Below are 27,199 nucleotides of genomic sequence, written 5' to 3'. Positions count from 1 at the left end.
CTCAATATATTCCGCCCTACCCCCCGCCATTACTAATGACTGGTTCCTTAGTCCCCTAAAAACTTTTTAGCCCTCTTCATAACGTAATATCGTGGCCCTTGATACAATGATACATATGGTATACTAAAAATGGAAACACATTCCTTATATGTAGCAAGATAAATATCATCTTGTCATATCCTGCTTATAGTGATGAGAAAAAACCCATCAAACAATTAATTGCTTATATTTCCATATAAGTCAAAGTTCGAGAGCTCGAAAGAGCTCGAATGTTCATAAACTTGCTGAAACGAGGTTTCTTGCGAAATGTTTGTCTTTTGTCTTCTCGCCCACACGTAAAACTCGTTTCATCAAGATTCAGAGTTAACCTTTGTTCGAGTGTACTGTTTATAGCAACGGAGGGCAAACCCGAACGTACGAGAAAATTCACGTCATAGACGAATATAATCGAATAGGACTCATATATATAAACGAGCAACGAACACACAGACTAGAAGTCCAATCGGAATCTACGAGAAAGTCTTTATCGGTACTCTACAACTTTTTCGAGGTACACTTTCTAACACGACTAGAATGGAGAAAATGGGAACTACTGCGATCTTAGCAGAAGAAGAATTTTTGGAAAAGTATCATGAGCAGAGGAGAGTTAACCTTAGACTGCTCTCTGAGAAGCGGGAGCTCCTAATGCAGCTGCAGAAAGCGACTGGAGCTCAGGAGACGAAACAAATTCGTTCTTCGGAAGACTACGAGAAATTGAAACAAAAGGTCGAAGAGCTTGAGAAACAGCTAAAAGAACGCAAGGAAAATTTTACGGTAAGCACATGATATTATTTTTTTGTCACGGATAATGTTTTCTTTATCATATAGTATATTTTCTGGCATTTTACCCCCTAGTTTACTGTTCGTGGCGACTAGGCCTAAGTAACTATGACCTTATCAACAAGTCGCGCTATGCTGCATCGTCTTTCTACCAGACCACTAAAAAGAGATATTGTAAACCTAAATCATGAAGTTTTTGCATTTATTTTCTTAACCAATGTTAGGGTAAATCGAGTAAAATTGCAAAACATTTATTCAATTCGGGCCGCATGGCACTACTACTGTTATCGGTATGAATTCGGGGCCCATCGTCATCGTTTGACTTCAAACGAAGTTCTCACGCCGATTGCGCAATTGCACTATTGTCCGGTTTCAAAGTACGTACACAATGTGGACGGTAGACACTTAAGACAAAAATGGCGACAGTAATTGCATATTTCCAGTTTTGAAATCCATTGGCGTTGTAAGGGGGATGTGTAAGCAAAACATGACCCCTACCTCAATTCGCATTGTCTGCCCCTCCCCCTTCGTTGACATTATTCAAAAAATTTTCACCATAATATGATTTTACAAGAAAAACTCTAAAAGCAGCATACTGAACAACGAAGGCTGAGACTTTTTAGGACTGGTCTTTTAATATTGGATAGGCCATCGCTGCAACACAATATAATCTAACATTCATGCCAAAGTTGGAAAATTTCGCAAAATGTCTCAAAAAGTTGAAACCTGTCTCAAATTATATCCACTTTGCAGAGTAAAGCCATTTTGACAAGATCATGGGTGGGCCAACAGCCAGTCACCCATACACCTCAGGTATGGGTATGCAAAAATCATCCAGACACACCAGTTGTGCCAGAACTGTCACTTTTCCTGGACTCGATTTGAATAAAGCTAGCTGCTGAGTGTGTCATCTCATAAACAATGCCTGCACCTAGGGCGTGATTGTAAATAGTTTTTGCTGCTAATGCTAATGATAAGTGATATTCTGCAACCCTGAAATTCAGTGGCTATTTTGCTTTCTTTTCTTCATATCTTTCATTGCACATTTTCAGATAACACCCAGTGAGACATCACCAGGAGCTGAATTGATTCAATCAAGCTCAACCATCTCAAAACCTCCAGAATCAGAATGCAATTGTACATGTGCTGATAAGCTTCAAGAGGTAAGGACACATTTCTTTTGTTTCTACCTGATCAATGTCAAAAGGGTGAAAACATCCTTTTTCCTAAAAATAAATTCTTTAGTCTTTTTTTAAAGTTACAAATAGTTGTTAAGATATAAAAATAGATCAATTCCTCTTTAGGCTTTGTTTAAGCTCAAATCGTTCCTTACTGCTTTGGGTATAATTCTGTATTTTTGTCTTAAAATCAAGCTACTTTGTTGAATGTCTTCTTGCTCCCATTCATAGAAAGTCTGAATTGAAATGAAAAATCACTAGTGACAGAACTTGAGCTATATAAGCTGTTGGGCAGTTTCAAGTGATTTTCTTGGTCTCTTTGTTAGTTAGCTGTTTCTGCATGTGTTTCTCAGTTTTATGTATAATTGGGGGAGTTGAAAATTGACTCCCAAAGCCTATGTTTTATCCTAGCAAAGACAATAATATATTACTTAGTTTCAGACTAGCTAAACAAAAGCTATATTTTTTTTAAACTCTTTGTTTTTGAGAAAAGTTATATTTTTCATTGAAAAAGTTTAATTACATTTCAATTCAAAAGTTGTAGATTCTTCGGTAAATAGAAATGAGAGTATAGAATTAATGGTTCTAAGGGTTTGTATATAATCTGCTCTGATCAAAGTGCAATGTGATGATATAAATGGTGTGCTTTTTATAGGCAATTGCAGTGAACCACCAATGGAACAGTTCATATCAAAGACTACTGAAAAGATTCACTGAAATGGATAGAAAAGTAAAGAAGTTAGAGGAACAGCTAAAAGTAGAAACTGAAGAAAATAACCAGCTGAAAGATTTAGTGAATAAACTTGAAAATGATTTTGGGGATTATAGTAGACAATATGCCAGGCTATCCAGTTTGGAAGAAGTGTGTAGCAAGGATGATGTGGAAGCATTGAAAATTCAGGTCAGTTTGGGACTAAACATGTTTTTATATCCACAATCTTGTTTGGAAATTGAGAATGAATACATCAAAGAAGCAAATATTAGAATTCAAGACTTAAAAAGTGTTTTAGCTATTTTTATCCTTACCAGCTATTTAAATTTTATTCATTTTGCAAGTATTTATGTAGATATTACATAATAACACTCTGATAATGTTTAACATTAACACTAGTCTGCAAAACAAATCTTGTTCTCTTGATGTTTAACTGTTGTTTTTGCTCTGCCTTTAGCTGTTGGCTTACAAAGAAGACTTTTTCACAGAAAAAGAAGAAAAAGAGAAAATAATCTATGAAGATACAAAACTGAAAAAAGATCTAGAAGAAGCCAACCGAATAATAAAAATTTTGTCTGAACAAGTTGGACAGTACAAAAGCTTTGCTACTAAAATTTCAAAAGCAGAGGATTCATTAGAGAGAGATAATCAATGGAATTTTAGTGAATATAGTTACCCAGCACCAATATACCGCAGGCAATTGTCACCAAGCTATTCCTTGCCAATGACCAGAGAGGTAACTTGATTTATAATTTTCAATAGGTATGACTTTGTAACATTGCACAATCATGGATCACTTCACCTTGCTATCCTCGTCATTTTCAAGTTTCATTCATGGATGTGTTAGTATGTGCAGGAAAGGCTCATCAAGAACATAACTCATCTTTCAAAAAGAATTGATAACTAGCAACAGAACTTGATTCATTTAAAAATATATATTTTGCTCATTGCTTTCCAAAAGCGGTCAAGCCATTTCTTGTTAAATAATTATTATATTATCTGAGTTCCATTTGTGTTTGATGCAATTATCAAGTTAAAAACAGCATATTATGTATAGCCTTCAATATATATTTAATGATGCTTAATTTTTTTCTAGGTGCCATTGCCCAGGGGTGCAGAAAGATCAACCAATTTTGAATTTAGAAGATCAGACCCCGATTTATTCAGGGGAGGTAAGGTTGTGAGGGACTAATGAATCAACATCATTAGCTAATATAAAGAAAAATTTAAAAACGAAAAGTTGCTTATTTAACTTGAATGAATATTTTTTTGTAAGTTGAATATTTTTTTGTAAGTTGAATATTTTTTTGTAAGTTGAATATTTTTTTGTAAATTGAATTTTTTTTTTTACTTATTTCTATTAAAATTTTGTACAAATAGAATTATAAAGTTGGTTGAAAAATTATTCAAAAATAAGTTTCATCCAAAATAAGTTCCAGAAACTAATTTTTGTAAATATTTGGTAATTCTGTGAATTTATAATCTAGTAATTTTTAATGATTATTTTAACCAAGATCTTTTCAAAAGCAACAAAAGTTTTGGATTTTACTAATATAAGTTCTTTCTTAGAATGATATTTTCCACAAGAAAATAGTCAGTTTGAGAATTTTTCACTAATTGACGGGGCTCTTTACATTAAGACAGAACTTTAACTTCTGTGTTTGGGTCATGCATAGACTACCATTTTCATGTAATCAGAGGGTTGTCGTTAAAGTACTCATGATTTGTAAGATAAGGAGACAGTAATTTTGAACATTTTTCCGGAATTAATAACTTTACAAAAGTGCTAGAAATTAGCCAATTGTAACGACTGTAAGTTTTTTAACTTTTTGCTAAATTAAGTAGAAAATATAGTTATTTATCTTATATATTGTGTTTTTAATGATTCGCTATCCACATTCAAAATTGTGTTTTTATTCCCTGCCTGAATTTCCTGCTACAACAAAGAGTTGTCATTCAAATACAGTTTTTGGATCAGCAATACCAAACTTTATATACAACAGCATGGCTTCACAGCCTTTTTCTCTTTACAAAACAGATAATAAAAAATAAAGCTATATTCTACAGTCTAACAAAAGGTTTCATACCCCCAAAAATACCACATGGTCTCATTCACAAAATATCATGAATGCTTTGAAAAATTTGCTAGATTGTGAAATTACTTTTTAAAAGCTCTGCAAGGTCCATTGAGCTCCCCATATCATCTGTACAAGTTCTCATTGAAATTTCAGACATAACAGATAGGCAATCATCATGTGTAGGTTCAGGTTCTGTTCTGCTTGGTGAAAAGCAAGTTACTATAACATTCAGTTCATCGTTATCGCCTTCATTGAGCCTTGCATTGCCAAACTGCTCTTTCAGCTTTTTTCCCACATCCATAGTGATTTCTTTGTCACGGCAAACCAAGTTCACAATAAATATTCCTATAAAAGAAGATAAAAATATATACAGTAAAAGACTTGTTAAATCAAAAAAAATTACTCATTTTTTTCCCAAAAAGCCAAGGGCACAGAGATATCAAGATGAAATCAAGAGCAAACAGCAAGACTTGCCTGGAAAGGTGCTTGACCAAGATTACAAGATTACAAGATTAAAAAAAATTACTAAGCTGGGGAAACTCTCAATGGACAAACTCTAGCTCTTTACTCCTTTACCCAAAGTATTGTCAGAAATGTGATTGCTGGCAGAATAAGGTGAATGTTAATAGCTCAAAACAGAGATCTATGGCAAGTCACTTGATAGATAGGCAGGAACTTAGACCCTGTTTACACTGTGTCTGATGAATTGAATACGCATCGAAATCAGTTCAGATTAGGTGTCACATCTACATTAGAACCACGCTATCCACACAACTTTGAGAGCAGCTATCCAAACAAAATTAGTTCACCTAGAAGAGCTTCTTTTGATTTATGTACATTCAAGCTACATAATAACTTACCAGAAGAATGCAAAAGTGCAGATACGTTTTCAAGCACTTTGTGATCTAAGAAACTTGGTGGTGGTGCTGTTAAGGCTGAAGATTCATCATCTGTATTGACATCAAATATTACTGCGTGAAAGCAACCATGATTACCTAAAGGGCAAGCAGGTATCTTTAGAGAACACATAAAGTAACAAATTTCCAACAGGATTGAAAAAATGATATCTAACTTAATGATAGTTTTGGATTTTGGTATTGGTGTGATATACCTCTAATGACAAAAAAAAATATTAATTTTCGAGAATTGCCTTCCGTAATACAAGCAGTGGCATATGCAAAGGGGGAATGAGGCCTCTAGACTCAACACTTCTAGGAAAAAATGCACTTAAGATTTTTGGAAAAGCAAAGAAGTTGCTGGGGTGGTGATAAATAACAATTCATTTCATTGAAAGATTTTTTATCAGAGCTTAATAGATGTGTTTGATTCCTATATATAAAAAATTAAGCAAATTTTGGAAATGGTCTCAAATAATTTCCCGTAGCTATGTCAGTTTCCAGGAGCTACCGTAATGCTTCGATTAAATACATGGGGTGTTTATTAAATTTTTTTATATGTTAGGGGCGTCTATTTGAGGGGGCGTTTAAAAGAGGGGGAGTTTATTGAATTTGTTCACTCTTCCTAGGCAATATGTTTAAAAAAACATCTAATGATGATCGCACTCAATGTGAAACTCTGAGTAACAACTAAATAAGTCTGGTTCCAGAAGTAATAAACGCTACTCTGAAGTTTTAGAGAAGGAATTCTTCAAAAGAAAGGCAAAATTTCCCACTGTAATGTTGAAATTTAGAAAGAGGGGCATATATCGTAAATTTCCTTATTATGTATTTCACGAAATAAAGCATGGTAGTATATTGTTAATTACTTTTCTGTGTATTTCGAATATGTTTAGAGGGGGCGTTTCGAGGGGTCTATTCGAGGGGGCGTTTAATAGAGGGAGCGTTTATTGAAAAAAATTTAAAATAGGGGGATTTTAATTGAGGGGGCGTTTAATCGAAGCATTACGGTATGTATATATCTGGATACAAGTAAGGCCAAAATCATCAACAAGCTGTATTGGTACCATGTTTTGACAGTTAAATGAGGTTAGAGGCAAGCAACTTGTCATTAATCATTGTAAACCCTGTCAAAATAAAACTAAATGAACATTGGATGCCTTTTTCCACCTCCAGCTCCATGAACTTCAAACCATCATCTATGATTGATTGAGTTTTTTCATTGTTGCTAAATCCAAACCATTTTTCTGCTAACTCCACAACAATTGGATTCAATTCAACACAAACAATTGTTGCCTAAAATTGCAATGGAAAATTGCACTGAATTGAATGCTGTTTCTAATTTGTTAGGGTTTGTTAAAGGTTGTTAGGGATATTGTAGCATTTCAAAGTTAAAGGGTCACATGTAAGAAAGGGGATCATTTCAGAGAGAAAAAGGCACTTGTCAAAGAGGTATAAAAAGGCCATTTTTCTAAAGGTTAAGGGGGCATGCTCCTAGGGCAACCCAGTTCTGAAATCCCTCATAAACAGAAGTTATGATTTTAACTAAATAAACACTTAATGTTACAAAATAAAAGCTTATAAATATAATACGTTTTCAACCCCTATACTTAAAAACGCAATTGAAAGACATTTGTATATTGTGCAACTAAAAAAAAGAAAATGACACTCAAAACTAAGCTGCAACATATGACATTGGCTCATACCTTGGGAAAGGCTACCGAAACAAAGTTAGGCAACGCAGCTCCACCAAGGCCAATTAATAATATCTTTAAATCGCCTAAAGAAATAATTTTGAATTTGTTTATCTTTTATGCAAAGCAATATAAAAAACAAAGCAGACACTGTTGAACCTAGTTTGTAAATAAATGAAAGGCCATGGTATCAGCCCGGTAAACAGACTCAAATGGAATGCTTGCGGCAGATAGTCAATAAAATTGTAGAAAATAAGAAACACCACAAAAGAGAACAAAGAACAATAAACACAAGCAAATTAATGATAGTTAATATATTGCCCTGGCATACAGGGCCACATCAGAGCAAAAATGATATAAAACTTGTATTATTGATCTTCTATCAACAATAAAATTTATTATATAAATGAATCCATCTAGATACAGGATATATTGATAAAGCTTTTGAATAAGGTGATAAAAATCACAAGAAAGAACTTACTATCAAGGCTCCTGCTTCCAAGCAAAGTCAACGCTGCTATGATTTGGCGGTGGAAGGAAAAAACAAGAAAACCCTTATCAACTTGAAAGTTTCTTGTGGATTCGCCTGTAACATCATGTTCTGAAGCTGCAACAGAAATTGAAAGCTTTGAAGAATGCAGGCCTCCAGCCATGAGAAGTATTTAAGCCATCAAACAAAGAGACACACACATAGTCCAACAAGGGGTTTGATAGGATGTTGGTCAAGAGAATTCAAAGAATAGAACTCATTTGACATGACATGGATTAAAGTAAATTAATAATGAAATACTAAGCAACTTATTACTTACTGCAGAAACTTATTAAAAAAATATTGTTATAAAAGCAATTTGGAAACACTTTCACTGACTCAGCAGACCAGGCTTCTAGTACCAAGGGACCTTACCAAACTGGCAATCCTGCATTTGTAATACCAATAAAGCAGGGGGCGGGGGGAACATGGTGTTTTTAGGCAGGGAAATTAGCAAGAACCCAACCAAGAAAGGGATAAAATTCAATCCATAAGTTTTCCATTAAGCCCAAGGCATGACATGACAAGTAACAAATGACTCAATATATACCACTATGAAGCCGGTATTCTGTCTGTATTATGCCAGGGTTTCTGTGAAATATAAGACGGCGGTGAAAAGTATCATCTTCAGCTTTGAAGTCCTCTACAATACACCCATCTTGTCCAGAACCTGAGTCACAGAGAGTATACCTCTGACCAATATCCTCTCCAACTGTTACAAATGGAACCTTTATAAAGACAAAAAAATTTTGTTGCATTCAAATACTATTAAGAGAATCTGTCATATATGTTTTGTAGTTCTTAGTTTTTCAGCATTTTCAAAAATTGCTTGAGCAATTAAGAATGGCCAATCTGCCATTACATAGTCTTAGAAATCAGGGGTGACAACATCCTACAATGACAGTTGACTGATATCAATAAAAATAAGTAGCTTTGAAGCTGACTTAAGGGGTTTTTTGGCAAATTTAGACCTGAGATGACACCATTTCAACAAGGAATATCCTCTTTCAGTCAGTCTTATTGACAAAATAAATTTTGTATGTCTTCACTGTCATCAGAATGGCTACATAACCAATACAAATGCTGCACAGAGGAGAAAAGGAAACTATGGTTTATTATGAATTAAAAGTAAGCATGAAATGAGTAACTTTAGCTGATGAATCATAGCTTGACATAGAGTTTAAAAGGACCATGAAGTTTTCATTACCTTAGCTGACTCATTCAAGCCTGGAGGAGCAAGCTGAAGTACCCTGGTTGATAGTTCACTCTTTATTTCATCAAGACTTTCATATAAATGCCCTCTGTGTGTCAATGTTATTGCAATACGCTCAAAACCTGACATTGAAGCAAGCTGCCTTCTGCCTTTGTTTGTGGAGAAGAGCCAAGCAATTTCCCTTCCTAAAAATAAAGCCTTTAACATAAGTAAAGAGCAAAAACCTACTGATGAATAGAAATATTTGAATTGGTCTTCAACTGAGACAGTTTAAAGACCCCTTAGTAAAACAATCTTCCTTGCTTGTGCTCTACCAAGAAGACTTTTTACATATGTTTTCAGACTTGGATTGATCTTTATCATTTTCTCCAATTATTTCAAGATATCAAATGACAATACAAAATTATGGTGGACAGTAGAAACAAAAAAATCATATTTGAAACAGCACCAGACATGCATTCAAACAGTGTTTTGAAACTTTTGCAATGGAAGGAAGATTAACCTATAGTTTATCATATTAGATTATATGTAGATTATATATAATCTAATAAATAGATTAAAGTTAGGTTTGCATATAATCAAGGAATTCTAAGTTAGAATATAAGCAATTACTTCATTCCTGTTTTTCTGCGTCTCCTTTGGAGTCTTGCATCTCTCACTTTTGTATTATTTCTCAACCTGCCTCGATTGTTTTATAACATTTTTATATACTTTGAACTTCAAAGAATCACAAATTAGCAAAGTTAAGGCAAATACCTTGTGGAACAATAAATACACCATACTTCCCAGCATAGCTTCGCAGCATCTCTTTTGCAGAGTCAACTATCACCACAGTGTACCGAGGTGACTGAGAATTCGTTTTTGGACACCAAAAGTTCATTGTATAGCTGTTGTTGAAGTCAAACTCATTTCCTACAAGAGATATTATTCCTTTCATATGAAATATGTACTCCAGGGGGGCTAAATAAATTCAAGAATATAGAGAATACCAAAAAATATTCCAACCCAAATTTTATGAGATCATAATCATCATTTCACATGCTCTTTTTTATGTTTGAAGAAACATATTTTGAAATTTTTTATTATAGCTACTGGTATGTTTCTTGGTAATATGGGGGGGCTTATTTATTTGTTTAAAACCTAGAGGAGGCTTTAAAAGGAGGGGGCATATTAGATAGGAGGAGCTTATTAATAATACAATGTAATAATGTTATAAAAATGCCCTTATGCATTTTTTGTTATGAAAATGTCATACAAATGTTCTAAAACACTTTATTAGCAGCTTCAAAAGTTTCTAAAAATTAATCAGTTATAATGGGACGTCTTCTTCAGAGTTACCAGGATCAACTGATATCCCCTGGGACATCTTTTAAACAATTTTCTTCTAAGGCGCACAAGTAATTATTCACATAAGGCCATATCTAATACACACAATCTTATTGTCATCACATCCATCAAGAGACCAACTCAATGCACATGTTATCTTTGTTTGACATTGGAGGCTTAACAGGGGCCTTGATAGAGAGGGGGCCTATTTCAATTTTTGCTTGATAAAAGGGGCTTGATGTAGAGGGGGGCTTAATAGACCTTTTATGGTATTTCAAGTGTAGTTGAATCAAAACTGAACTGAATATATAATCTACGTCACCAAGATAAATTGTTTCTTTATTAGAAGATATAACAATTTGTTCTTTTGGACACAACTTCAAGTTTAATTTGTGTGTCTAATCAGTTGTTTCTACTATCTAGACTTGATTTATAAAACAATTAAAGTCACTTGGGACTTGCATCAACAAATTCTATGAATGACCAGTGATTAAGATTCTTTGAGATAATTCTTAATTCTACATCACAATACTGAAAGCATTTTCTTTATCAAAACAAATGTTCTTCATACAGGGTAAATGCTCATAACCTCAACAGCTTAGTTGTTGTTAGTTGAAGTATAAAAAGTGTGATATAAATCTTTTAGATTCCCCACTTATGAATAGATGACTTCACTAAAATTGAATGCAAGGGTTGGAGCACTTGGCTGCAGTACCAAAGGTTGTATGTTTTATTCCAGGTTCAACTAATGATTTAAGCAACCAATCTCTTTCCATAAACTAGTAAATGCATATTCAGTAGCAATACTGCAAAGGCTAAATGCAGTGACTAAACAAACTGGCCACCCTACCTTACAATGTTGTTGCCTTCTCTATCAGGCTTCCCTGTGTACAGATCATATATCAGACTCACAGTAACCATTTAATGAGTTTGCTAGATACTGATTAAACAATAACAAAATAAGCCTGGTGAAATAAATTAAAAGCAGCATTCACAAGAAATACTACTCACTTAGCTTGTACTGCAGAAATGTGAAATTCCAAAGTTGAGAAACTGCTTTTCTTATGTCTTCCTCACTGTCAACTTTTATTGCCTTTTCTGTTTTCATACAAACTTCCATAACTGCTTTGGGTACTAAAACAATTCATTAACTACAAAAATCTACTGGAATAGCAACAAATAGCAACAAATACATATGCACAAACATGAAGTTCATGTACTCTCGGGCGCTTAATACAAGGTGGGGGGGGGGCGCTTATTAATTTTCAAAAATATTTCCAACCCCACTGCAGGTTCTGGAGGAATGACTCTTAGTGAAGAGACTTACTGACTAAAAAATTAACTTTTTGGACATGTTATAGGAAGTTAGAACTTAAAAGAAATTTGATGAATATCCAGCAGGGGAGGGGGGGGGGGGGGTAAGGCAGAGAGGCAGACCATAAATACCTTAACATATTTGGCAATGGATAGAAGCAGGTGTCAGGGTCTTGTGGCAACCACAGTAGTACAATAGCAAGTCTAACAGTAGCACATATTGCAAATGCTTGCAGTGATGAAAAGGGTTAACATTGATGTACAGCAAATAAGATGTTTATACTCACATTTCAACTTCAATTTGGTTAATATGAATAAAGTCAGTGGTGCACTGCTTTTGTTTCCAGAACAAGCAGTTAACTGAACACTCTGCAGCCTAATAAACCAATTATCTTTGAAGTAGCCTAAGATACATTCTATCACTTCCTTGCAAGAATTTGTTAAACATAGGTACCTCCCGCCATTTTTCAGTGTCTTTGATATGTTTTCAAAGATTCTGCAGCATATGACATTGAACATGGAACCAGCACATTTTTCTACAAGGTTGCTTGTTGAGCAAAGATCAAGAACCACATTGAGTGAATCAGGACTCAAAGACATCTGGAATGAAAATCATACCCTGTAAAATATTTTGAATAAATCAATTAAACTTTGAAAATTATAATTTTTTGATTTGTGTAGATCTTTTTCTAATATACTTAAACTTAACAGGGAAACCCAATAACCCCCTAATTATAAATTTTAAAAAAAGGATGATCAAACAATGGATTTCTTACTTTTTTAAAGGTGATTTCATTGAATCTCTACAGTACAATAAAAGCCTATCAAATGACACTCAAGTCAAAATTCTAGCCATTAAGCATTCAAATCCAAAGTGTTTAAGGTGTTTTCAAATTTCAACTCTATTTCTAAGAGAACATTTCAACTTTAGAAACAGTTATCAATATAGAATGGTATCAAATGCTCACTTCACAAGTTCAAATTATTTGAAAATACAGAGGAAATTTATGCAATGGACTCAACAGCAAATTCTACAGAATTATGGAAGCCACCACTGTTGAATATTATAACAGTGTAAGAACTCTATTCATCAAGTTCTTATTGACTAAGACAGCTCTTGAAGAACTTCAGCCTATACTTGATAAAACAATTGGTGCTTATGCCTAATTAGAAAATTTGAGTAGCTTTTCCACTGTGAGGTCAATGTGTATTTTGGAAAATACAAAATTTTTCAAGCAACATTTGAAGAGACTATAACAGGTGATTTCTGTATCAAAGTTTGCAATCTAGGTATAACAAATCACAGAAAAATATGGAAGACACTTATTATATAGGCAACTGCGAATAGTCTAGAGCACTCCTTTTAGGTAGATTTCCACTTCATGGAATGGACAGAAAACGGAAAATAGAAAGCTGTAAACGGTACAGAATACTTCCGCCTATTAATTTCCACTTCCTTTGGTGCCTCTCTTGCAAAGAAAGATGGCTAAGGAAGGAGAGAGAAGGCACTGCGTGCTGTGACCTGGTAATGGGTGTTCCATTTTGAGACTTGGGTATGACAAAGTGGTGTCCTATTGCTTAGCACAAATGAAGATTCATGTTTCCTAAAGATCAATATAACCTTGCATTGGTTTGATAGATGCAAAATAACTATCAATTATGTCCACTTTCTTACCTTCTCCAACATCCTCGGACTCTAGCATAATTGTGGAAACAATATACATAATTGATGTGCACATTTACCAGACTCTAAAATTTTAGCAAGGAATGTGTTCCCCGCACAATAGTTTTGTCCTCAAATTCCCTTTGTGCATTTTTGCAAAATTAGATTTTAAAATCCACACAGTTGAAACACAGAATTTTGTGTGAATCCCACACATAGCCTTACCACAAGGCTTAAAAATGCTATTTAAAATGAAATCCCGTAGCCTTTAACCTGCTACTTTGCAATAGGATATTTTTTTGTGCAAGCAGAAGAAATAATTCCCAGTGCACAAAAATACTCTGCACACTTATACCAAAGTGCACACTTGAAAATCTTTCTTGCACACCTGTGATCTCCTCTGAAACTTGCCATACCCTGCAGTTCTGGGCCCCAGCTACCCACTCTTGCTCGTTGCTTATGCTAGGCACACACAAGAGATTTTAGCTGAGCTAAACGGCACGCATGTGCGGCAGATTTTTGTGTGAAATTTGCCTCATGAGCTGCCAGGTTGGAAAACATGAATGATTTTGCAGACATGTCAATGCGACCAATGGCACATTATCAGCTGCAACCTGCGAGCGAAAGCATTTGAGCTGCAAGCAACGATGCCCACATATACATTACTATAGTATAATATATGAATTCTTTGATATTTTGGGTCACTGGAGGTACGAGGTGCGAGCACAAGAAGTCTAGCGTCGCTGCAAGCATATGTAAGTTTTCCAGCCTGGATGAGCCACATTTTTTGTCACCCATGGAAGTTTGTTCACCGTGTGCGGTGGTCTGAGCAATCTACTCATGCTCTCAGCAATTCTCTTGTGTGCGCTTAGCATTAATTAATTCATATCTAACATCTATATATCATAGATCTATTACCTCCGACAATGTTCCTTTTTCTAAGTTTATTGCTCTTCCTTTTTTGGCAAATCTTTTTTTTATATTTTTCAACACCTTTTCATTTTCAAATAGATATTTCACATCCTTGTATCCGGCATTTTTAAAGAAATCAAAGATCACATTAAAATCTGGTCCTCTTTCTCCAGTCGACGACGAAACAAGGATAGTGTCTTCTTTCTTCAGGTATCGAGCAACATACGCCGGCAATAAGTCCGTATCTGTAATTTCATATTGATTTTTAAATAAATCTTTATCCCCAGATGATTCTGAAACATTTAAATCGTCTTTTGGAAGAGCAAGAAGCATTGTACCTTCAAATTTTGGAAACCACCATATTGTAACAGCAACTGCAACAGAGCCTCGCTTTAGATTTGAATACATGGAACATGAAGTAGCCCTATTCAGCATGGCCAAAAGTTGTCGCAGGTTTAAAGATTTGATAGAGATGTAACTAATGTAAAGTAAAGTTTAATTGAAGTGTGCTTTGGAGCAATAGTAAAATGGTAAGTTACAAATCGGTAGCCATTTGATTATATAATTTTAATTTAAAGCACATTTCTAATTCCTCTTTGGTCGAAACAAAGTTCTTATTGATTAGATTGTTCACTATACATTTATATTATTTAACATATTTAGATATTTATTAAGACAGATGGTGTTGACAGCAATCTGTTTTATACTAATTTTTGCTACATCAGGTAATAGATTCCGCAACTTTCCTATGCATGGTCCACATGCATGCCAAACCTAACACTGTTTTAAACAGGATTTTCAAATGTAGCATCCTTTATCATCGTTTTTTATAATCAGTTATTGTCATATTACCCCAAACCCTAACCCTTACCAAGATAACTCACTCAATTTATTTTGCCTTCTGCTACATCATCTGTCAATGAGCCTCTATTTCAATAATTGAAGCAATGTAAATGTCACGTTTCCAGGTACATAATCTTTTAAATCAGGGCGACCTGACCCTGTTCATTTATTGGTACCTTCTCTCCTTCCAGGAGATTGGCGATCATGGGTCGTTGGCGGTCTTGAGCCATCGCCTTTAGGTCTATCTATATATATCTTGGTTTGGTACTCCATTCTTTGATGTTGTGTAGCCATGTCAATCTTAGTCTTCCTCTTCCATATTTACCATCAAATTTGCCTTCAATAAGATCTAGTTGCAGTTAGGAGTGTCTCATTACTGAGTATTTCAGTACTGAATATTTTGAAAAGGCCTGTCTCTGAGATATTTTGAACCAAAATAATAAAAATATTTCCATTTCAAAATGCTAGAAAAAAGCATTTTCACTTAGAGAGATGATGTAGTAATAAACAATTTCAAAACACAATATCTTTTAAAATCTTTATTGTCTGCTAATTTGAATTTTATTGTCCTGGCTACAGGAAAATACAAAAAGTTTCCAAAATAATTTTGGAATTGGCTGAAAGTTTTTCACTAAAACATGAAAAATATACATGCATAATCTGAAATTGAGCTCAAGCTATAGAAGGTAGTATGATCATTTCTTGGGACTATGTTTAGTTTAGTTCAGTTAAATTCAGTTCATTTCTCTTTAAAATTCCACTGCATACAAATGCCACTATAATAATTACACAGTGCATCAAAGTTGCAAGTTACGATAGAGAAAAAACAAACTGACAAGTTTAGAAGTGGGTTTGTGTGCAGGGAATTTTTTGAAAGGACATAAAAAGCTTCTTTCTTTCTTTCTTTCTTTCTTTCTTTCTTTCTTTCTTTCTTTCTTTCTTTCTTTCTTTCTTTCTTTCTTTCAAAGAATCTGATAAACTGGTAAATCTTGATTTTGATACTAAGCTCTTCAAGATTGAAAATGGACAAATTTCTGTTCTCAACTTTGTCCTTCAAATTAGAAAATTAGAATGTCTACCAGATCTACTGTTCTTTGCGTAATTTACCGGTCTTTGCGTACTTAAACTTTTCTTTATGTCTCTTATTTTAAACAATTTTATATCCTATGCAATGCCTATAAAAATAGTTTTGCCGGCAACTTTTACAAAACAGTTTGTGCTGGCAGGCACAAAAATTTTTAGGGAGGTCTGGAAGTCCATCAGCTTACATAGCAAACTATGCCCTATTAAAATTTACATTGCATACTATGCCCTTACCACGCATTCTATTAGAATAAAGGCCTTGCTCTGAGCTGTTTGTTGCTACTAGAGCCCTCTTTCAATAGCAAAATCATGTCAATTTGGAAACAACATTGAAATCTTCCTAAACAAGCCCTGTTTGGTGTGTATATGTCATTTACAACCCCCCCCAATGTAAACTACAAACTAATCATGCTAATACTGCTCCCAGCTGCTGCTAGATTATTGCTTTCAATGCTGCAAATTGTAGTTTGACCCTGACCATTTGCAGTATTTACATAGGCAGCACTCACACGGATATAATTTTCCCTGTCAGCTTTTGACTACCTGAATTAATGTGCATTAGTAAATATATAATGGGTTTTTAATAAATTGGAAACAAAGATAGTCCAGAAAAGTGAAGAACACACTTTAAAGTTATCTGAAGGGCAGAATTTTTTTAATATGACAACTTCCATGCCTTGAATTGTTTAGATTTATGATGATATGCTATAAGCAAGGATTGGATATCACTTTTTTAGGCATTGAATGATTCATATTGAGGCAAAGCGCTAGGTTACTCTCTAAATTTGTCTGTCATTGGCTACATTCTGCCAGTTCTTATTTTGTGAAGTCAGTTAATGTGCAAAGCCATTTGTAAATAAACAGACCTTGGGAAGAGAGGCACTCGAGCTCGAATTAATTATGTCTTATCATATTTGTATTTCTATTACTTTCCATCACTCTATAAACTGTGTTGCAGATGTTAATGTTTTTATATTTCATATTGGATCGTGTTTTCCAATCTGACATGAAATTTTTGCCTGTTTGCATGTTATCATTTTCATTTCACCTTGGATTTGGTGCTCTGTTTACACTAGAATGCTATAGTGTACCAGCACGCCATACTGTGGGGAGTTTGCCCTTGTTTTATTGGCTCTGCACAGCTGCATTCTCATTTGATATTGGATTAAACCGTTTATATGAACAAAGGAATGTATCACATTGGTTTCATGTCATGCTTAGAGCATTTTCATTTGAAAATGAAAACAACAAGATTTATGTGAAAAGAAGATCAATCCAGGATGAAGCCAATTAATGTGAAACAATAACAGTATCGTGAACTTCAGTGCCTTAGCACATTCACATTGCTTCATTTTCACTTTTATCTGTCTGCAGAGAGAAACATGCCCTTTTTGTCCGTTCACACTGCTTACAGAAGATATTTTTTTGGTTTGGATCGTTCACATTGCTTCCATTTTTGTAAATCTTATTTGGAATGTTTTCAAAAAGCCTTGTTTTGTGCTTTCACATTGCTCACAAAAATGGCTGTTTTTGTGGTTTTATTTGGAAACAGTCTCTTTTTTAACAGTAACCCATGTTGTGTTAAAGGCCTTGTAGGCGAGTGATGCTACATGAAATTAGCTACTGATAATTCAGTTTGTGCCAAAGTCCCAAAAAGTACAGGAACCAAAGTTCAACTGAGTATGACCACTGGCCAAACCATAATTTGACTTTTTTCCATTTATTGTATAACTTTCCCAATCAAATTGTTGGAAATTCCACCAAATGCTTTTATCTCTTGTTTTTTGTTACCAATTTAATTTTTTGCCATTTATAGGCAAATGATGATCTTAGACAGACCACCAAGGTCAGGTTTTTGACCAAAACAAGTGTATTTATATCCAAAAAGTTATTTTTTGGTGTGTGATAGAAAGCATGCATGGCCTCTGTTTTGTGGAGATGTATGTGTGCAATTTCTTTTGCTTCATATTACTAGGCTGTTACTTATGCCTCATATATTAGCTAACTCTTAGCATCTTGAAATTTTCAATGAAAAGATTTGCAGAGATCAAAAAAGAAAGAGTTTTCCAAAGAACAAAAATGGTTTGTTGAACAATTAGTTCACTGCTAGTAAAGGGAATGTATTTCAACGGCAAGCTGTCAAGACTTCTCAGATATTAGTTCAAAACCACTATATCAGCCTTTGGTACCAAAAAATTTAATGCAAACTTACCAGTGTTTTTCGGCTGATGCTCCTCAAAGTATAGGTGCCAGAAAATGGCTAAAAGTAAGCTTAAGTTTGTATCCAGACTGGCCAAATATGTGCGCATAAATTTGTATTGCCAATTTGTCAAAACCAAGGAATCAATCAAGTGTGTCATTCTCCCTTTCATGTTACTTTCTATTTGCACTTTAATATTTATCAACTTGTGTTATTATAGTATTTTAGCATATGTTCCTATCAATATTGTTGTAAGACACCCTTTAGTGGCAACAGTAAGATCTGGTGTTGTAGTTAAACTTTTGAACAATCTTTTGGTGGTACATAACTGGTGGTGGTACAAAACCTCAACAGTCATGTGCTCACGTTTCTGATTGGCCTATTTTGATCCACAACTGGGTATATATATTTCCTAGCATAGAGTTTTGATCTATGTTCTGACATTTAAAACTCTAAGGAGTGTCAGACGATAAGCTTTAGTTAACTCAAATAGTTAAATTTTGTTTTGCTTACTGCTTGCTTCTGCTTACTCTCTTTTTTTATAAACCTTTCAACATTTTCTGAGTTTGCAAGGTCTGGTCCCTGTTTTTTAGTTGGTGGAAAAGAACCTCATTTCGTGCTACAGTTTTATAACTCTTAAGCTACTATTTTAGTTAGACTTGCTATAAAAACATTTGCAATCAACAGACTATCTCTAAGCATATCTAAGTAGTTGTCTTTCTGGTTATTGTTTCTTTTTTCTTTTTCAGGCATCAGGTTTACCACCATCTAATGCCATTGGACAGATGCAAGCAACAGGATTTTTAGGTGGACCTCAGCCTCCACCCGCTGGTGTTGGACCACCATTCCCACCCGGCCTTCCAGTAAGCTTTTGAACAACTTTTTTTACCTTTTTTGCTAAAAAAACCTTGACACCAAGAACCGATAGAAAAATCCCTGTCCTGATAGTAAAACTTGCTTAGTCGAGAAAATTTGGCTAGGCTGAAGGAACTTGGTGCAACCAAACAGCAGGAAATGATGCCTTTCTGTGATGCCATCTGTTTGTGTGTAAAATTTTATGCATTTCAGTATGTAGGGCTGGCTTTCAATTACTGATAACATTTATATTTTAGTGTTGCCTGCACATACTGGTACAATGCAGGAGTATTCAATCCCAAATAACAGTTTGCAGATAATAAAACAATTCTCCTTTGCAGATTCTAATTTATCAGCTAGTTCTGATTTAGAACACATCCTTTTACCATACCCCCAAACATGGTGGTACCCGACACGCAAAACAAGCGAATATTCTTTCATTGTCTAGAAATATTTTTCTTAAAGCATGAAAGCCACGGAATAAAATTAAATGCCATTACCACTCTAAAAGGCAACCAATAAATGAGATGGGTGATTGTATAGAAATCCATTGGATATGCACCCTAATTGTATGCCTTTATCACAGTGAATAAGTATTTGTTCTCTCATTGCCTCTAGTTCCTTGTCAGAACTTTCTTGTCATTTAGCTTTGTATAAACTCAATGCTCTTAATTAAACTTGCAGCCTCCAGGTATGCAGCCAATGGGTGTGATGCCAGGAGTGCCACCTCCAGGGTATTTCACTGCTTATCAACCTGCACTGCCAACTGGACCACCCCAGCCAATGGGCATGCCACCTGGTGCACCATTGCCAGCAACAGCGTTTGTCCCAACAGTTATTCCTCCAGCTGCTGCTCAACCATTCCAGCCAGCTCCATTCAATCCAGGTACAACATTGAATATTTGTTTATTTATAGACAGTTATCAGTGATGTTTCAGATTGACAATGCAATATTTTAAAGGATTTTTATCCTTTTGTTGGCTAAAATTTCCTAAAACCACTCATTTAGATGTAACCAGCTGTAATCAGAGAGCTGTTACCAGCTTTGGCTCAAAAAAGTTTGACGGATCCTGTTACCAAAAAAATACTAGGCCTTTGGTATATCATGCGTATTAATTGTGTCATCCATGCTAATTTCAAAGTACAGTGGAATTTAAAATGGGAGAAAACATGTTTTAGGTCTTTTCGCAGAGCATGCCAAAAAATACCTTTGATGGGCTTGTCCAACCTCTGTACACATTTTGCTCTTAGCAGAATTCAAATATTTCTAATGGTTAGCCATCGAAAATGAAGATCTTTATTTCCTCCTATAATTTGAGACCAAGATATTGGCAAAGCTGGTCTCACTTCACTTCTAGCTGACGGCTGAATGACGTCTTTGATTACTTCACATTCGTATTTGTCTATTTTTTTCACATTCCATCTTGGTCTCTGTCTCCCAATAGAGATTTGTTGTCGCTCATTCCCAATGTTTTCATAAGGTTTTCATAAGTGTCAATGTACTTCTTCGCGGTAATTTTTGACGTGATCAAAGTTTTATCATCTCTCACTCTGAGTCTATCAGACAGTGCTTGAAATGTATCATCAGCATGTTTTGCCTATGACAATGTTGATTTCCCCCAAGAGAAAGTTATAAATGAACACGGGAAATAATTAAAGTATAAATAACAAAAGAAAAACTGATGAAAGTTCGCTATATCGAGGGTAATTATGATGAAGGGACCAAACATTTGGTTCGTAATATCGAGAGTTCGTTATATCCGGGGTTTGTTATACCAAGAAAATTTGTAAGGATTCTATTAGGCAGAATCCAAGGGACCAGACATTTAGTTCGTTATACCGGGAAGTTCGTTATACCGGGAGGTTCGTTATATCCGGGGTTTGTTATACCAAGAAAATTTGTAAGGATTCTATTAGGCAGAATCCAAGGGACCAGACATTTAGTTCGTTATACCGGGAGGTTCGTTATACCGGGAGGTTCGTTATATCCGGGGTTTGTTATACCAAGAAAATTTGTAAGGATTCTATTAGGCAGAATCCAAGGGACCAGACATTTAGTTCGTTATACCGGGAGGTTCGTTATACCGGGAGGTTCGTTATATCCGGGGTTTGTTATACCAAGAAAATTTGTAAGGATTCTATTAGGCAGAATCCAAGGGACCAGACATTTAGTTCGTTATACCGGGAAGTTCGTTATACCGGGAGGTTCGTTATACCCGGGGCTCGATATATCGGGATTCCATTGTATACACTTAGGTTCAAAAGATTGGGACACCTTCGCATTGCGTTGAATTCGCTTAAAACGCTTAAAAAACTAGACTTTGCGTTTGATTCACTTTTGCAACGGAAATTTGTTCAGATATGAGCAGTCTTTTTTCAAATAATCTAGACCTATGTATCCCCAAAATTTGGTTTAAAGTTGAAAAAAACATTTGCTTCGAGAGAGCATTTCATTCTTATAAAGCTGGAAAATTTGTATTTCTTATTATTTTTGAAGCCATGTTTCTGCTTATGTTACTAGATTTAGCTTGCTTTTACACGACAATATAATGTCTGGCAGGGATTCAAACCTCTATTATTTTGCAGTTCCCTCAGAAGAGACTTTTTGTCTCTCGGCGTCGTAAACTTCTTTTGTCTGCCAATCCTAGATAAATCTTTTACACTTCTTGTACGGGAAAACTTTTGAAACGCTACAAAAGCTGCATTTATTAAGCAGCTGGAAAAAGCTGCCGTACTTTTTTAATGAAAAAGATTTTTGAAATGTCGTCCAAATTTGTTTTATTAAATGTCTTCAAAATTTCGAAGTATGTCCCAATACATTTTGAACGTAAGTGTAATTTCGTCGCTACTCCCCCTTTTCCTTTGTTTATGATCATTAGCACTGCTTCATACTATTACTCTTTTTATTTATTAGTGCCTAAAAATACTGATAAATGTTACGTCCTCATTTCACGATTATCGTACCAGGAATTATGGGCTTAAGCTTAAAATTGGTTTTTTTACAGCCATGATGGTCGGTATATTGCCAATGACGACAATGGCACCGGTAACCAAAGTTAATGATAAACCAGCTCAGAAAGAGGCTGAAAGAAAACCTGTCGCTGAGGAGGAGAAGAAAGTCGACACGAAGGAAGAAAAGCCAAAGAAGAAAAAGAAAGTTAAAAAGGTGAATAATTTGTCACGTGCTTCGGAAAAAGCAAAAATTCTGAATAGCTATAATGGAAAAATTGTCTGCTTGTACATGAAAATAACGGTTGTCTATTTTGCTAAGATAATTATTATTTACTCCGCCTTTATTGATAAACCTATACAGATTTTTGTGACTGCTAGATTTTTTCAAAAGGCCAAAATGCTGGATTTTTCTTCACCATTCTTCTGGGTCGTATTAAATTCATCTTTTAGCCATAATTCGGACCTAAATTCAAAATTAATTTTTTTTTCATTTAACTTATGCCAAACGAAGAGACTGATGTTGCCTTATCTTCTAAAATTTCTTTAGACATTTGTTGGTTTGAGAGGCTATTTTGACTAATCAAGAGATAATTACCAGGGAGAGATGGTAGATACCCCCAGACCCGTAAGGTGCTGTGGTCTTCGTTGGGTATGGCTGGGGTTTACAGAACTGCTTTTCACTCAGAGAGTTACTTTTGAAAAAACTTTGTAGCCTCATCCTTTATTTTAGAAGAAGACACCTTGGAGCACTCATCAAGCTCCAGATGGGAGAGAGTATTTTTATAACACAGAAACAAAACAATCTGTTTGGAGTAAACCAGACGAGTTAAAGACACCTGGTGAGGTATGTGTGAGTTTCAAAGATGTGTTAACCTCGCTAATAATAGTGCTTGAAGTTAAATGATTTATATGAAATTTTAAGCAATGGACATTATCAATAGAAGTATCACATTTGTCATCAATTAGCGTCATCATCGCCTCTCAACTAGTTATCTTTATATGTCATTTTTATTAATTGTTTGTAACCAATTTCATACTTATCTTTGCTCTTTTTTGTTCTTGCTGCCGACAAAGCATTATGTTTCAATCGTTATCGTCTGTTTTATCCTCTGTTACATATGTATTTGGTACTACCTCGCTTCCGAAGGTAGTTTTAGGACACTGCAAAGCTATGCTAATCAAGCAGTGTCCTGGTCATCCCTCTCGATGTGACCACACCTTGTGATTCCTATGTATAGAATGACAGAGAGTTGCCTAATCTCCGCAATTTGAGTGAATGTTTGGTCATGTCAGTGACTCAAACAACAGGCTCTGGAATCTGCAGTCCGTCACAAAAAGATGCCTTTTTTAACTGGACTCAACTTCGATTCATTTTAATGGTGTTTTTTGTGAAAGAAAAGTTCGTTAATTATTTGCATACCACTTTATGTATTTATGTAATTTGTTTTGAATTAAGAATTTTTTGATGCTGAGCTTTTGATGTTCATTGGGAAACATATCAATGAAGCTTTAGTTTTGTTGTTTGGTTGCAGTTGCTGTTAGACTCCTGTCCATGGAAAGAATACAAAACGGATACGGGTAGGCCGTACTATCATAACACTGAAACCAAGGAATCCAAATGGACGATCCCCGAAGAGCTTGAGAAGATCAAGGGTAACCAAATATGCGTCTTATTTTCCTTAATATTTCCCTGATTTGTTTTTGTTGGATAATATTACAGACCCTTTTCACGTTTTATACAGGAATGTAAGGAGGTACGCATCACCGTATAGTTTTTTCTTGCTGCCTTGATTGTAAAGCCTCAGTAATTTCAAACGTCACCCAAAATTGTAGCTATTTCTTTCTCGTCCTTAGTCAAACTACTCAATTACTCACAATCTAGGCTTTGATTGGTCTAGCCAAGGCCCTCTAATTCTCAAATTGCATCGAAAAGTATATAGTCTGGCTCACGGGCACTTGTCAATCCGTATTGGAGGAATGCTCTTTTCTACCCTTCCCTCCCCTTCATAGGCGGGGGTATGTTTGTCTCGAAATGTTTCAATTTAGTTTACAGTTTATGCAATTTGAATCACGCAACATGAAACAGTCAAATCTGCATTTCTTCCTTCCGATTTTCATATAAATCTACTCGTTTTCTCCATTTTACAGATTTTGAGATGTTATACGATACCTGTTGATGTATTGCTTTTAAAAAAAGAAAAAAGAAACGAGGTCCTCGCGAAATATTTATCAAAAAACAGTAGCAAAAAGTAGAAAATAAGGCTCAGTCCCCTTTAGACCCCAGCTCTACACCCCTGATGACACCCCCTAAACCCCCCTCAATCTTGTGCTGTAACTTGGCTACTTTAATCAATTCAAGCTTCTTTGTTTGCGTGCTTGTGCGTATGTTGTTTTCGATTGATTAGTTTAAATCTTGTCCTTATTAGTTGCTTTTATTTGTGGGCCTTACCCAAGGTACCCCTGTTTTGAATGGAAGTTATTAGCAATGAAATGAAGGGAACACCAATGTATCTTCAGCTGTTACGAGAGGCAAAGGCTCGTGTTTCTGTTAGCATCTCGTGATGTTGTATCCTTTCAATTCTGGCGGGAAACATCAAATTTAATCCTTGTTTGTTTTTGCTTTTACAGAACAAATCAAGGAAGAGAAGGAAAAAGGATCCGAGTAAGTTTTGTTTCAACAAAAAATAATCCAGATTTTAGTGATAATATTTGAGAACAGAGTCAAGTGTATTTCCGATTTTCCAAATCCAGCCCTTTTTAAATGCATATAAGATGATTGGATTTATTTGTTAAGCCAAAGAAGGACGCGTACTTCTTGAGAATATAAGGTTTATTTATTTTTGCGAATATTTCCAAAATATTTGTTATTTGAATAGTGATAGGACGTTGTGGGTCAAAGTTCATGGTTGCAGCAACGAACAAGCAATATTTTTACAATGTGGTTCGTCATGGCAAGAAGCAACTTTCAGATGGCGTTGTAGAAGCTCCTGTTCTGGGTCTATCGCCTGAATTAAAGAAACCCTGTTCACATTTTTATTGATGATAAATACATTAAGCAGATATGTTTAATGTTTACATAGCCATTGTTCAGAATCAATTATTTTCAACTCCAAATCGTTACTACGGCTGCTTTATTTGTTAAACATCTAACGAACCGTTAGTTACTGTGTGCATAACGTGACCTTTGAAAATGTTGGTCAGCGGTAACAGAAAAATATGCGCTGTCATCTGATAGGCTTTTACTCGCTCCTTCTTCGCGCGCAATTCAGAAGAAACCCGCATGTATGAAGGTCAGTTTTCAGTTTAGCCTGGGCAGGTCCTTAGTCGACGAGTGTTTTATTTACGGTTTATGCTCTTCAATGCTTTCTATTTGTGCTTTGAAGTTGTCTTTTTTGTCATTCTTTCGGGACTTCTAGCCTTTTTTTCTCCTAATTGGTGCTCTGATTTTGCTGCGCTTCTGATATCTAAGCTAAAAATAGGCGAAGCAGGCCGTGTTAAATCTTTCTCCCATTTAAATGTATTGCTTCTCATTAAAGGGAAGAGGAAGTAACAGATGATTCTGAAGATGAAAAAGGCGACAAGGAAAGCAAGGAATCTGACGAAAAGAAGGACAGCGTAAGGTGCGGGGTGTTTTTGATTACGTTATTTGCGTTATCTGTCATCTTGTTGATAGATATGGCCTGAATTATAGAATTTTAACCTTGTGGGAGGGTGCTTCGTTGCAGTTGTGACCAAGCAAATTTCTGTAGGAAGCATCCTAATGATGTAATGACCAAGGAATTCTCCTGTTTATATGAACCTTCATCCAAACCACATCGTGTAACTTGAAGTACTTCTTTTCCACATTGGACCAAGAAATGTTTTATTTTCATAATGCAAATCTCACCTCATGCTCCCCCAAACCTCCCTTTTTTAAAGCTAGATATTTCAGCGATCCTAAATGCAGTCAGTATTCAAACGACATTATCAACTCTACAATTAACTATTCCCAATAAATAAGCAATAATTGCAGCTTGCCAGAAGTGTCCCGTCAACAAACTCACGTTGAGAAATCCAACATATGGCCCAAGCAACTACCATAACTCACGAAAACTTTGCTTCCTTTAAAATTTTGTTTTGTCAGTTAGGCTCTTTGGGCTCGTGATAATCTTAAATAGAATCTTAAAAAGATAAGAATGCAGAGCTAATGCTTTTCAAAAGACGTTTTATTGTGTATCTTATTAGTAATTAAATCACTTTAATTTCAGTCATTATTTCATTCTATTTTGTTTTTATATCCTTTTAATGTTCTTGTTCTTGTATCTTATTGATGTATTATTTTAGTAAACTGTTTATGTTTTTTAAATCACAGCTCTGAAAGCAGCGCTAAGCCATCGGTGACGGAGAAACGGGAATATGAAACCAAGGAAGAGGCTAAGCAAGCCTTCAAGGATCTTCTCAAAGAAAAGGTTTGTTGCGAAATGCCAATCCAATTAACCGACAAGCCCTCGTGACATTTTAAAGATATTTTTGAGTTTGGAAATCAGAATCCGGAATTTATATATTCTTCCATGTGTAACGATGCGCAATACCCCAATAATAAGAAAGGGAAACAACGATATTTCCAAGTCGGACTTCTCATTCACGATCTCAACTAGAACAATTTATCCTCACTAAAACTTCTTGACTCTACCTTCTCTGTTGCAACTCGATATCTGTCCTTTTTATCTGGCGTGCTCTTGCAGCGCTCTTCAACTCGCGGTTTACTAATTGTGTTATTATTTTTTACTATTTATGAATGCAGAGGTTATATTTGAAAAATCTAAACATTTTCAGACCTATCAACATCAAGGATATTTTCTCTATTGAGAAACGTTTTGAAAATTCGCCATTAAATATTACTCGTCATAAAAGATGTCCCAATTACCGGCTTTGTTAAAGCTTCTGTAAGTG

General features: G+C 35.2%; 3 protein-coding genes across 6 annotated transcripts in view; 2 read left to right on the top strand and 1 right to left on the bottom strand.

Moving 5' to 3' along the window:
• Positions 1-350: 350 nt before the first annotated feature.
• On the top strand, positions 351-4,614 carry LOC135696398 (uncharacterized). Its single transcript, XM_065215778.2, has 5 exons — positions 351-813; positions 1,872-1,982; positions 2,653-2,898; positions 3,167-3,445; positions 3,806-4,614. Exons 1-5 carry the CDS (start codon positions 574-576, stop codon positions 3,899-3,901), a joined length of 972 nt encoding a protein of 323 aa, XP_065071850.1. The 5' UTR covers positions 351-573; the 3' UTR covers positions 3,902-4,614.
• Positions 2,998-14,757, bottom strand: LOC135683300 (eEF1A lysine and N-terminal methyltransferase). 2 transcript variants are annotated; one of them, XM_089113319.1, is made up of 11 exons: positions 14,341-14,757; positions 12,047-12,359; positions 11,457-11,579; positions 9,876-10,031; positions 9,114-9,304; positions 8,457-8,634; positions 7,859-7,984; positions 7,390-7,463; positions 6,844-6,979; positions 5,648-5,782; positions 2,998-5,132 (listed from the first exon to the last, which is right to left on the bottom strand). In XM_089113319.1, exons 1-11 carry the CDS (start codon positions 14,740-14,742, stop codon positions 4,855-4,857), a joined length of 2,112 nt encoding a protein of 703 aa, XP_088969445.1. In that variant the 5' UTR covers positions 14,743-14,757; the 3' UTR covers positions 2,998-4,854. The 2 variants fall into 2 exon arrangements, 1 of the variants encoding a protein (XP_088969445.1); XR_016144815.1 differs by having other exon boundaries at positions 4,994-5,132; positions 6,854-6,979.
• Positions 14,734-27,199, top strand: part of LOC135696371 (pre-mRNA-processing factor 40 homolog B) — a 25,730-nt gene continuing 13,264 nt past the window's right edge. The window contains exons 1-9 of one of the 3 annotated variants that reach the window (XM_089113318.1): positions 14,734-14,864; positions 19,210-19,323; positions 20,000-20,201; positions 22,321-22,481; positions 22,998-23,111; positions 23,800-23,920; positions 24,896-24,929; positions 25,804-25,887; positions 26,619-26,715. In XM_089113318.1, coding sequence (XP_088969444.1) covers positions 14,862-14,864; positions 19,210-19,323; positions 20,000-20,201; positions 22,321-22,481; positions 22,998-23,111; positions 23,800-23,920; positions 24,896-24,929; positions 25,804-25,887; positions 26,619-26,715 — 930 coding nt within the window. In that variant the 5' untranslated portion in view covers positions 14,734-14,861. The remainder of the gene's footprint in view (positions 14,865-19,209; positions 19,324-19,999; positions 20,202-22,320; positions 22,482-22,997; positions 23,112-23,799; positions 23,921-24,895; positions 24,930-25,803; positions 25,888-26,618; positions 26,716-27,199) is intronic. The other 2 variants (XM_089113317.1, XM_065215746.2) reach the window with 2 other exon arrangements.

This window comes from Rhopilema esculentum, chromosome 17 (genome assembly GCF_057945365.1).
Source record: "Rhopilema esculentum isolate cy_ngs chromosome 17, ASM5794536v1, whole genome shotgun sequence".
In the NCBI taxonomy this organism is placed as follows: Eukaryota; Metazoa; Cnidaria; class Scyphozoa; order Rhizostomeae; family Rhizostomatidae; genus Rhopilema; species Rhopilema esculentum.
This window is presented reverse-complemented; position numbering and strand designations above follow the sequence as displayed.